Source organism: Crotalus tigris, unplaced genomic scaffold, assembly GCF_016545835.1.
Source record: "Crotalus tigris isolate CLP2741 ecotype Arizona unplaced genomic scaffold, ASM1654583v1 scf7180000018777.2418813, whole genome shotgun sequence".
Taxonomy (NCBI): domain Eukaryota; kingdom Metazoa; phylum Chordata; class Lepidosauria; order Squamata; family Viperidae; genus Crotalus; species Crotalus tigris.
Genome location: NW_024097195.1, coordinates 200,502 through 212,704, shown reverse-complemented (window position 1 = coordinate 212,704; position 12,203 = coordinate 200,502). Strand labels below are relative to the sequence as shown.

The 12,203-nt window shown below is 36.9% G+C and overlaps 1 protein-coding gene across 3 annotated transcripts; it reads right to left on the bottom strand.

Moving 5' to 3' along the window:
* Window positions 1-268: 268 nt before the first annotated feature.
* Window positions 269-11,993, bottom strand: LOC120313734 (ADP ribosylation factor like GTPase 14 effector protein). Of its 3 annotated transcripts, none has more exons than XM_039355936.1 (4): window positions 11,722-11,993; window positions 4,895-5,015; window positions 3,380-3,510; window positions 269-1,934 (listed from the first exon to the last, which is right to left on the bottom strand). In XM_039355936.1, exons 1-4 carry the CDS (start codon window positions 11,976-11,978, stop codon window positions 1,706-1,708), a joined length of 738 nt encoding a protein of 245 aa, XP_039211870.1. In that variant the 5' UTR covers window positions 11,979-11,993; the 3' UTR covers window positions 269-1,705. The 3 variants fall into 3 exon arrangements, with proteins under 3 accessions (XP_039211870.1, XP_039211868.1, XP_039211869.1); XM_039355934.1 differs by having other exon boundaries at window positions 4,895-5,395; window positions 11,722-11,860; XM_039355935.1 differs by having other exon boundaries at window positions 4,895-6,878; window positions 11,722-11,838.
* Window positions 11,994-12,203: the final 210 nt, after the last annotated feature.

The window sequence follows — 12,203 nt, the reverse complement described above, 5'->3', positions numbered from 1 at the left end:
CTTCTCTTTCTGAATTAGGGTACCGTAAATGCCGGCGTACAAGGCGACCCGGTGTATAAGATGACCCCCGTCTTTATAGCCGGGCCGCATTCCTAGAACGTCTTATACGCCAGAAACTACCAGTATTTCCGGCGTATAAGACGACTCGGCGTATAAGACGACCCCCGTCTTTGGCGCCGATTTCAGCGCTCGCGGAAGTCGTCTTATACGCCGGCATTTACGGTACATTTAGTCGCATATAGTTAACAGAATAAATAATAAACAGATATTTTCATGAAAATCAATTCTTTATTAGTGTCTGCAGATAAAGAAATCACAACTTTTTCATATTTTAAAAATAAAAATGATACTTGGCATACCGTTCAAAAAATTTCTGGTACAAATGATATTTTCTCTGCAAAATTCTGAACCTCACATTTCTATAATATGCACTATATGCATCAGACTAAGTGTACATGCATTTTACCTGGAGCACATGGCTAATTATCTGAGTAGACTATGAACATTGCCTATTAACTGCTACAGTAGAAAGACTATAAATGTCTTATCGTACCTATGCTTGTATAATTCCATCAAATATACATTTTTGAGTATTTCTTAAAGCTAAGGTGTCAGTGTGTCACTTTTTAGCCACAAACTCTCCATCCATCTACCATGTTTCCCCAAAATAAGACTGGGTCTTATTTTTATTTTGCATCCAAAAGAGGCATCAGGTCTTATTTTCAGGGGATGTCTTTTATACTCACCTCCGGCACCAACAGCTCCGCCCAGCCAGTCCACTTCTTCTGCAGCCGAATGAGCAGCTTCACTCTACAGATGCATTCCAGTCTACATTACAGTCAGGACTTTCCGGAAGACATATGCAGCCGAGTACTGAGCTATGGATTGAATCCATAGCTCAGTTCTTGGCTGCAGTGGGTAGAAGACGCTGCAGAAGAAGTGGACCAGTGAGGAGAGGCCTGGCTGCAAAGTAAGTGGGTGCAGGGCGCGTGGGGCAGCTGCACACCCCCATCCCACCTGATTTTTAGGTGTGTGCCTCACCCCAAAACTAGGACTTATTTTTGGGTTAGGCCTTACTTTCGGGGAACCACGGTATGAATTCAGTTATAAAGTCTCAAAACAAGATATTCACAATAAAAATATTGCCTGAGGCTGTAACTTTGGTGACTTTCTTTCCACTGGCAGTAAAATACTGTTGAAGACATAATTCCTTGTTCACATGGTGCCTGTTCGCAAAAAAAAGGTGAATCACTTTCATATTGCTGCTTAATAAAGGCATACCATCTTCTTGAAAGTCTGACATATATATTTCTGTTTATTGTGCAACATCCTTCGCAAATCACCCATTTTCCACAACTAATACTGCTTATGCTGCTAGTGCTTAAAGTGTCTGCAGGAGAAACTGTATTCCAGAAAAAGAAAATACTTAAAAGACCTCCTATAATGGGCAACAATAATGACCTGGAGGAAAAATATGCTGCACGAAGCGCACAATGAATATTAGCAAATACAATTCTTATTAGCTTGTCCATTAATCCACAAATGCTTAGACAACCTTCTAATTTTTCTTCTGTCAGATGATATAAATTCCCATTACTTATTGCTTGTTTGGACAACACTGAATCTTAACTGGAAATATGAACAGATTACATTTTATTACATGAACAACCTTCCTGTGACTCAGTAATGAAATGTGGAGCACAGGCTATATCGCATGCTTATTACGAATAATTTCTCCTCCTTCTATCTCAATTTGCTCGTATAGCCACTTGCGATCACAACGGCATTCAGGTCCACACTTGCGGGAGCCGCACTTGGAGCAGGCATAGAAACACCCAAGGCAGTCTTCATCAAGGCAGTCACACAGGTCTATCCCACTATAAAGCAGAAAGCCTTGGCTGTCATATACCTTGCTCTTTGCTGCTATTAATTGCCTGGAAGGAAAAATACAAGCAACAATAGTTAACAATGATCTGTAATACTAGACGCTGTTTTAAATAACTGACCATTCAGTTTAAAACTCCCGATAGGTGAATTTCTCTAGTTTGTTGTACTGAGAAGCAGCAGCTGCTTCTTAGTAGCAGATATAAACTAATATGACTTCTTAGTAGCAGATATAAACTAATATGACTACTGCAATACATTCTACATGGGGCTTGAAAAGTTTCTGGAAGTTTCAATTACATTACACTGGCTTGAATGGTTTTATGCAAGTCTAGACTGGTATCTCTCTTGTGGGAGCTGCACTGGCTCCTGATTTGCTTCTGGGTCTAATTCAAGGTGCTGGTTGTGTCACCATTAAGCTGTACATGGCCTGGAGCCAAGTTGTTTGAAGGACCATCTTTTCCCAATTACATGTACCTTACCCACCACAGTGGAGAGGCTGGGGATATTACCTGGTCTACTAAGGAGGTCCATCTAATGGGACAAGAAGAAAGGCTTTCTCCACGGTAGCTCCCTCCCCAGGGAACATCATTCCTGCAGAAATAAGATTAGCCCCTACCCTGACACTCTTTTGAAATGCCCTATTACAGGGGGTGGGGGGAGGGGAGGCCATATAATTATTTTAAATATTTTTGGAAAAAAAAACTACGATTATATAGGCTGCCAAGAAACTTCTGCAGAATAAGAATTTAATTCAATGCAGAGGCCATTTATATATTCAAGCAACTATACTGGATGTCTGTCCATGCTACAATTCTGACTCTTGTGGCAAATGATCCACTTTTTTTTAATGCTCACACTACCTAAAAAAGTCTTTTAGAACTTTCCATCTGGCCACCACTACACTAAAAATATCTAGTACATTTACTTCAATTTTAATTGTTGTTTAACATTAAGTACGAATCTACCGATTATCACAATTGACATGCAACTGTAACAGGGTTATAGCTAATTCAGTTTGCTTTGAGTTTAGCATAAAGAGTACAAAAATTGATCTATTATGATTGTTTAATATTAAAATTGCAACTAAGTATAGTATCTCCACCATCAAATTTTCAAGCCGCTTTATAATGATTGGACAATGCAACTTATTTTATTCCAATGCACAAACATAGGGGAAAAAAATCCATGCATCTAAGCCAGTGGTTCTCAACCTGTGGGTCGGAACCCCATTTTGGGTCGAACGACCATTTCACAGGGGTCACCAAACAAGTCTGTCCGCCATTTTTTCCCCTTTTCTTTGGCCACGCCCCTGGCACCCAGTGATGTATAAGTGGTTGGGGGTCACCACAACATGGGGAACTGTATTATGGGGTCGCGGCATTAGAAAGGTTGAGAACCACTGATCTAAGCAGTTCTAAATTATAATCCATATGTAAGCAGGACAATTTCCCCTCAAAGTGAAAAAGCAAAGGCAATCAATCCATAATTCTACCTGTCTGAATTAACGGATGTGTTTTTTGTTTGTAGCTTTCTTTTTTCTCTTTTGTTTGCTTCCGGAGCAAATCCAGTATGCCGTCCTGGATTAGCAAACTGTAAGGACTTCAAGGCCTTAGCTGTTCGTCCCTGAATAAATACAGACAATTTTATTTAAAAAAAAAAATTCAAAGCATTTCTAATTAAGTGACATATTTCTGCTAAGAGACAAACGTTGAAGCCAAATATACACTTCTCTCTTTTTATTTATGGTATCAACTGTGCTCTAAATTGCTTATGAGATAGCTCAATGAATAAAAGTAATGGTAATAGTAATATCAATAGCCAAAAGAAAGCAAAAATAATAAGTTGGACAGGAGTATACCCTTAAGAGATGCAAGTTAATGGAAGCAGGAATAGTTACTTTAATAAACAGGGTAATTTTTTCACTTCTCTTTTTATTTCCTATTTCCAAAATAGAAAATAAGTGTAGCATGTCTTCATTAAACATAGACTGTGCAAAGCTGGATTGCAAGTTCAGTTTTAAAGATGAAAGTCTTCCATCATGATGCTCCTTATTGCTTGGAAGAGAAATCTTCCTCTATCAATCATGTAAGAACTCTAAGAAGTGTGCAGCTTCAGACTGCAGATGGTAATTCAGTTTTTGAATATTCCCTCTAGTGAAATATACCTTGCAGGAAAAGCACTAACGAAGTAGGGAGATGTTAGAATCTCTCTTCATTGTACTTCTCCCCACCCTGTTTTATATTTGCAGAGTATTTTGCCCAGGGGTTTTGTTAAAAGTGTGGCCTACCATCAGTCTGAAGTAATACATCCCATTCTGGTGTCTTACATTCTTTTAAATCTCAAGGTATTGATAAGATCTCATTGCTTACACAAATTATGTGGTATCCTCCTGTCTGTGTTCATATAAGCCAATTTGCCTTTAAATATTATAAGAGTTAAGATCATATCATACAAACCAGGAAAGTATGGCTAACATTTTCATGAAAAGCTACTTTATTAAAACAGCTTTTTAACTATTGTATCCTGGTTTGAATAAAACAGAAATTTGTTTAACTGAGTTGAAAGTTAAGGGAAAAGCTTATGCATATTACAGTTTCAAAAGCTGAGTAGTTATTTTCTCCCTATAAGGATTTGGTCTCTTTTCCCCTTAAAAGGATTAGAGCTCATTCATACATACAATTCATACAAAGATTCAACTGAGAAGTTGCAATTTTACATGAAAACGCCATTTCTGATATTTAATCCATGATGGCATTTTCTTCATGGAGTGCTTATCCAATGAGAGTCATACAATCAGGAACTGTACAGAACTGAGTGTACACTTAGTTATTTTAAGGGAAGGGATTGGTGCTATTTTTTTTCATACTTTTAACCTGCCTCCTATGGGACATATATTTAGAGGTACCTCTTTTTTTTCAGTGGGTGGGATTTACTATCATATAACTGCAAAAGTTACAGCTTTAGTCCAGTATTTAAGATAGTTGAAAAAATGGTCCCATATACATACGTCTGAATCAAGTCTCCTTCGTTGACGGTCTTCAGAGTCAACCTCTGCATTTCCACTTATTATCTGTGTACATTTGGGGCAAAGCTTCCAGCCTGGTATAAATTGACGTCCAAACTTGGCACTTAGAAAAGATACATCATCTATGTCAATTGCACGCAAGTTTTTCCTTGACAGTTTTTTGTGCATATTAAAAGGATCGCAACATGACTTTTGCAAGTCTTCGTATCTATCAAGGTAAACTTTAGCATGGTGGAAGCAGATGGTATGAGTCTCTGAAAGAGTTATCCCAGTTCTAAGCTGAAGAAGTAACAGATCAGTTGCTGATAAATCTTGCTTAGTCTTGAAGCCAGTTTGAGAGGTAAAGAATGCTTTATGACAATCACTGCTAGCTTGCAGCTGATTTCCAATTGAACATGGATCCATTGTACTTGATCAGTAAAATATATTTCAGTATTTAAATTGTATCTTTTGTCGTCTTTAACAGCTGTTACGAGGATTATCCTGGAGAAAGCAGTGAAGGAAGTAAGATTTGTGATGCATAAGTTTATTTTTAACTAGAGCCAAAACAAAATCAACCCAGCAATGTGTCCTGTACTCTTGATATTTTTTTAAGGATGAAGTGGAATCATAAAATCAGTATTTCTGCAGGCAATGCCAGTCATTGTTTCTTGGTTTTCAAGCAATTATTAAATTTGCCTACCATTAAATTTAGGCATTAAAGTGCCATGTTGCAACTAGAGTACATTTATATACCAGTTTTTATTAATTCCAGATACTGCCATTTCATGTATAGGTTTTCACAGACTAAAAGAATATCATAGACTGGTACAATTAGTTTTAATAACTGAAAGGACTAACCTAGTTAGAAACTAAGCTATCTAGATTGCTTTCTATTCCAAAGGTTGTTTACAATAACCAAACCATCTTTTTCAGAATATTCATTGTGGAAAAGTTACCCAAATAATAAGATACTTATATTAGGTTTTTGATATTAAGAATCACAAATAAATAAATAAGGCCATCTTGTTATGCTGTTAATAAATTCCAAACAATACAAGCGTTGTACTTATGCAGAACAAATCTGCAACAAATCTGATGGAAAGTTGTAAGAGTTCTGTGCTCACTAGATTATTAGATTAAGTTAAAAGTTATATAGATAACTCAATTAGAATTCTCAGACAGACAGAGTAGGCTAAGGACCACCTTTAATTATTTTCTAGCACATAATTTAAGATTCAGGTATTGAAGCAGCTGCAACATGACGCTTTTGTACCTTGGGAATATATCTTGTCCAGACTGCAGAATCTGCTAGCAAAACATGCACCAGATTATTTCTTGAGAAATGTATGATGCCACTTCCGTAATTTGTCTTTAACAGTGGAAAGAAGCCTTAAAACATCTGAATTAATATTTCCTAATGGCACTTTAATTAAAGAGTGAATTGCAGGCAGTCGCAAGAACGATGGCAGAAGCAAAGCCAATGTGAAGAAGCTATTAAGCTGCAAGCAACATTATGAAGAGATTAAATGTTGGCAACAAAATCGGAAAGGAAAAAAAACTTGCAACTTGCAGCTTTTTTTCCTCGATGAATCAAGAGTCGCATGCGTGCCCATTCCAGACTGATATTTTATCAGAACAACAATTGGGATTATTTTTTTTTAGGATCACCAAAACCATGAGTATTTTTTTTCAAACACTTGCAGAGGTCAAGATCCAAAAAAAATCCACATATGCATGTAAGTGCTTCTACACATGCAATTTTCTTTATCTGAGTTTCCTTCCAACTAAAGTGTCCTGGGTTTGCATAGGATGCCCTGTAATCTTCCACATCATCATTTCATAAAGAGGACAAAGGGCTAGATGAAGATGTCCTCAAAACGTCCAGATTTGCATGTAGAGCTTGTAAGCAGCAACTGGGATCCTATGCTGAGTCTCTATATTTAGCCTAATTGTCTTGTCTTCTTGGAATAACTTATTTTAGAATCTGAAACAAAAATTCATATGAGGACCCGTGTCTTGAAATATTTTAACTCTTTGCCTTTTTCACACAGTATTATACTTTACATCCTCTATTCTGCTCCAAGTTAGTAATGACTCCAAAAGACATAGATTTCAGCTTGTCATCAAATATTTGACTGTGTTCTATAAACACAGGTGTACTTTTACAGCTCAACTTTTTGTTTGTATTTTTGTTTGTATTTTTGTTTGTTGTTATGTAAACAAACATGATTGCCTCTCACATTTCTTCTATTGTTTAATCATTTCAGCCAAGAAATCTAAGGTCCTGTTAACAATTTAAACCCATTTGTAATGGAAAAAGATACATAAAATTACATCAGCTCCCAGACCCAACTTAAAATGACAGGAATAAGATTTTTTAATTGTTATCAGTATAAAATATTGCCAATAATGAGTATTGCAATATCTAAAGCTTCAGTTTTGCTTTGCTCTGATTAAACATTTTATGTGATGTATGAGAGTGGGCAAATTTTAGTAAGAGCAGAAGATGTCAAAGATAATGCACTAATTTTATGTAGGAGTGAATCATTGAAGATAAATAGCTGATAGCCCATGATAAGCTCATTAAAAACATGGCAGGTAATCATAGAAAGGAGCAAGGAACAACTGCTGGCAATTATATTTAACAAGTAAGATTATAGTAGCAGAGCTAAGTCATGGAAAGAAAACAAAACAGAAAGAATAACTTCAACATATTTCCATTATCAAAGCATACACATTACCCCTAAAAATCTTTAACTGCATCTGTAATAGGCTGATTATTTAATGTCTGAGTTCTTAATATCAGTATGTGAACTGGATTGTCTTGAATGAACAAGCTGTGTCTCACAATACTGAAAGTGCTCAGATATGCCAACACATTGGGATATTTTCATTAGCATTTCAGTACCGTGTAAGAGTGAGGAATGTGAGGCACTCCACTTCTGAACTACAACTCCCAGCATCCTTCTGAAAGTTATAGTTCTATACTGGAACTGAAGCTGCTCAAAGCTGTGCCCAGCAGTAATTGGAGGAATGCAAGTTATATTTCTTTGATTTACCTGGTGCAGAAGTAGTCACAAGGAATAATTCAACTTGTTAACATAAATGAGCACTTTTCTAAATGTTGACTTGAAGTGCTAGAGAAAAGCCCTAACAACAGGTTCTATTTCCAGATATCTGCTACCCTGGAATTCAAATTATTCTGTCAAATGACCAAGTAGCAAATAATTTAAAATTATCCTTCTCCTTACTCTAGCTTTGTAACTAGGATAGCTTTGAAACTAGGATAGCTGGAAAAAATATGCAATTGTGTTTTCCATTTCCAAATCTACTACCTCGGCTTCTGAAACAATAGAGAATGGTGCAAAAATAGAGACTTGGCTCAGCACATGTAGCATATCATGTAATTATGTATTTAGAATTAATGCTTAATATAAATACATCAGCTGAACTAAATCTATCAGTGTTTAAGATGAGTTGAAAAGTGAGAGAAGAACAAATATACAGGATAAAGTATACTTGCTGTAAACAGGAAGATTTGGTTTCATTGAATTTAACATCAACATTGATTCACCAAACAATTTTACTGTGAATCTACTGGATAGACCCAAGAATGTATCTGAAATAATGGACATCATTGACTCATATGTTTTTTGTCTGGTAACTCACTGATATCTGTATAAAATAGTATTTTAATACACATTTAATATATTTTAAGTAAATTTTAAAGAGAAATCTTTGTTAATGTTATTTTTGGAATCTTATTATTTTTGATAACTATACACCAGTCCTGGAATATTGCTAAGAGAATTATTTTAAGAAATTAGAAAAATAGTAATACTCCTCCAATCTTCAGTATTAAAGATTGGATTTAAGATATGTATAATTTAGCTGTTTTTGAAATGACAATTTTATTTACCAATCAAAAAAATGCCACGTTTCCCTTTGGCACACATTATATAACATTTTTACAAGGATATTATCATTTATTTTCTTTAATTTAGAAACTTTTAAATCCTGCTTAATATTTGGACATTTGGCATATATTGGTCAAACAAGCTCACAGCCTTTCATTTGGGAATGGGGGAGTAGGCAAGTTATAATTTATTTATTTACTAAAATGAATAGCTTACCCCATTCCCCAAACTCTAGGTGGCTCACAAAACATGAATAATAATAAAATGTAACACAGAAATAGTAGCCTTTGACCTATGACCACATTTGAGACCAACATTTTTGTTAAGTAAAGTGATTGTGAAGTCATGCCCAATTTCATGACCCTTTTTATCATGGTTAAGTGAATCACTGCAGTTGTTAAGTGAATCATGAGGTCATCCAGCAAATCAGGCTTCCCTTGTTGATGTTCCCAGCTGAGAAGATTGCAAATGGTGATCACAGGATCCTGGGATGCTGCAGCTGTCCTAAATATAAGCTGGTTTCCAAATTTTGATCATGTGACCACGAGGATGCTGCAACAGTTCTAAATGTGAGAATCGGTTGGAGGTTAGGGGTTTTTTTTTAGTGTCCTTGTAACTTTGTGCGATCACTAAATCATTGGTTGTATGTACAAATGGTTGCAAGTTTCTATAAAAAGAACTTTGCATATCCTCATAGTCACTTTAAATATATTTTGCTGGTAATAGAAAATTCTTTATCTATGTAATTCAGCTGAAATATATATAAAAAAATACTGCTAAAGGATGGGGCAGAAAGCAAAGAAGAAGAATGGCCAAATCCAGAAAACGTTTTTGTTACAGAAATCACATGGGGGGGGGGAGAAAAACAAACCCAGCATCCCTAATTGTAATCCTAGGTATTACACATCATTAATTTGAACTTAATCTGGAAACAGTCTGTGCAGCATATGCACTATGTAAAAGATATAGAGCAAAGCAAAGCAGGCTACGGCAGAGCATGTATAACTTATTTGTCAAAAGGCAGAAAGTATACAAACCACATTTTATAAAAGTTATTAACAGATTATGTAGTTTTTTGCTTGAATATTGCAATGACAGTCATTGCTATTTTGCATGATCAGGGAACCGGTCCTGATCCTGCATCAGCAGCTTTCTAAGAAAGAAAATATAGTATGCATGGGGGGGGGGGGGAAAGGCCCTCAGAACCAAAGTCTTGACTTCCCTAATTTATCAACTGATATAAACCACAGACTGAATAAAGAGATGCAGCCAATCAAACCTCACATTAACATATTTTAAAGTGTATCTAACAATATAATGTATAAAGTGGCACATTGTTTCCATTCCATAAAATCAAATGATAAAGCTAATTAAATCAGATTGCAGCAAATTTACTTACTTAGATTTACATGCAACCACCTTTCTCCACTTTTTAAGAGTTAAAGGTACTTACATTTGAAAATATCTTTACTTTTTAAACTAATGAAAGAGACCCAGGATTGCCACACCTCAAATATATACTATTATTACATAAAATAAAAACATAAACCCAGAATCAGACAAAAATCTGAGCCCATCCATAGAACAAGATCTTATCCAATGTATGATTTGCTATCTGAAATTATTAAATGTATCTATACCTCATGGGCATTTAAAGTAGTAAGGTGAAATATATTCCAAACCATTTTTTACTATTTTTGTTTATAGGCAAATATTATACAAACATTTCACTCTTGATTGCACACAGGGAATATCAGTTGGTTAACTATGGCAATCCAGCTGTAATACTGGTTACAAGTTTCTAAAAAGCAGTTCTTACCTTGGTCAAATGTAGCCTCAGATCAGGCTACATTGACTTCCTTAGATATAATTTGATAAAATTGTTCTATATGACATAAAATATTTCCATAAGTGACTGACTTATATCTAAGTTTTAAAAAGACATATATGCTCTCGCAATGGTGTCTATCCGTTTTTGTTTTCAAGCCTACCTCATGAGTGGTGTCAAGATCAGAATAGAGAGAAAATTCCTATACAGGTAGTCCTTAACTTATGACAATTGAACCCAAAATTTTTGTTGTTAAGCAAGACATTTGTTAAGTGAGTTTTGCCTCATTTTACCATCTTTCTTGTCACAGTTGTTAAGTGAATCACTGCAGTTGATAAGTTAGTAACCAGCTATTAAGTGAATCTGGCTTCTCAAATGTTTTTGCTTGTAAAAAGGTCGCAAAAGGTGATCATATGACCTTGGGACACAGCAATGGTCATAAATATGAACCAGTTGCCAAACATCTGAATTTTGAACATGTGATCATGGGGAATGTTGCAAAGGTGGTAACTGAGAAAAACGGTCATAAGCCACGTTTTTCAATACCATTGTAACTTTGAACGATCACTAAACGAACTGTTGTGAGGACTACTCGTACTCTTTGAAAAAAAGTGTGAAATTCAAAATACAAAAAACCCCTTCCAACCAGGGGCTTTTAACTAGAGTAAGAGAAACGCTTCCTCTCCTCTATGTATTCCTTCAAATGGATGGTTAGGATTTTTAAGACTAAAGTTTTTCAATGCTTCCCCTACACCTTTTCTCCAAAAGTAAAAATGCAAAAAAAAAAAAAAAGTCACGAATCCGCAGGGTGAGAGCCGAACCATGAAACGAAATGGTTTCAAGGAGCCAAAGAAAGGCAAAAACTTCCAGCTCTTTTGTGCCAGCCTTTCTCCATCTGGCGGCCTTCCGACGTGGACTTCGATTCCCATAACCATCCAGAGAGAAGGGGATCATGGGAATGCGAGTGCAATGAATCGGTAGAGGGGGGGGGGAGTTTAAACTACGTTCTGTAGAGGGAGAACGAACCGCGGCAACTCCCTCCGCTCCACCCGGCCTTCCCGCTGCTGCCTGCGGGCGCTCACCTTGCCTTGGGCTTTTCTCCGTCCGAGTCCCGTTGCTGTCGCCACTGAGCACACCTCGTCCGCCTCGCCCACGGCTGCCATGAAACCGACCGCTTTCCCGTAGTCGGGCGAGGACGGCTGCGAGGCGCAGAAGCAGGAACTACGAGTCTATTGGCCCAATCGTCGCACTTCCGGGTACGGAGGCTTCGCAGAGGACGCCGCAGGAAGAGCGAAGCCGGCGTTGGAACCGCAGTCTCCTGCATTTGGTTCCCTCGCATGATTTTTTCCCAAGATCATCGTATTTTCCGTTCCGGGTTGACGGAACAGAGCCCCTGGCTACACCCCCAAAAAAGTTTACTTACAGGCAGGAGTTCATCAGAATCAGAATAGAACTCGAAGGAACCTTGGAGGTCTTCTCGTCCAACCCCCCTGCTCAAGCAGGAGATCCCTATTCAATTTCAGACAAGTGACTGACCAGTCTCTTTTTTAAAACCTCCAGTGAT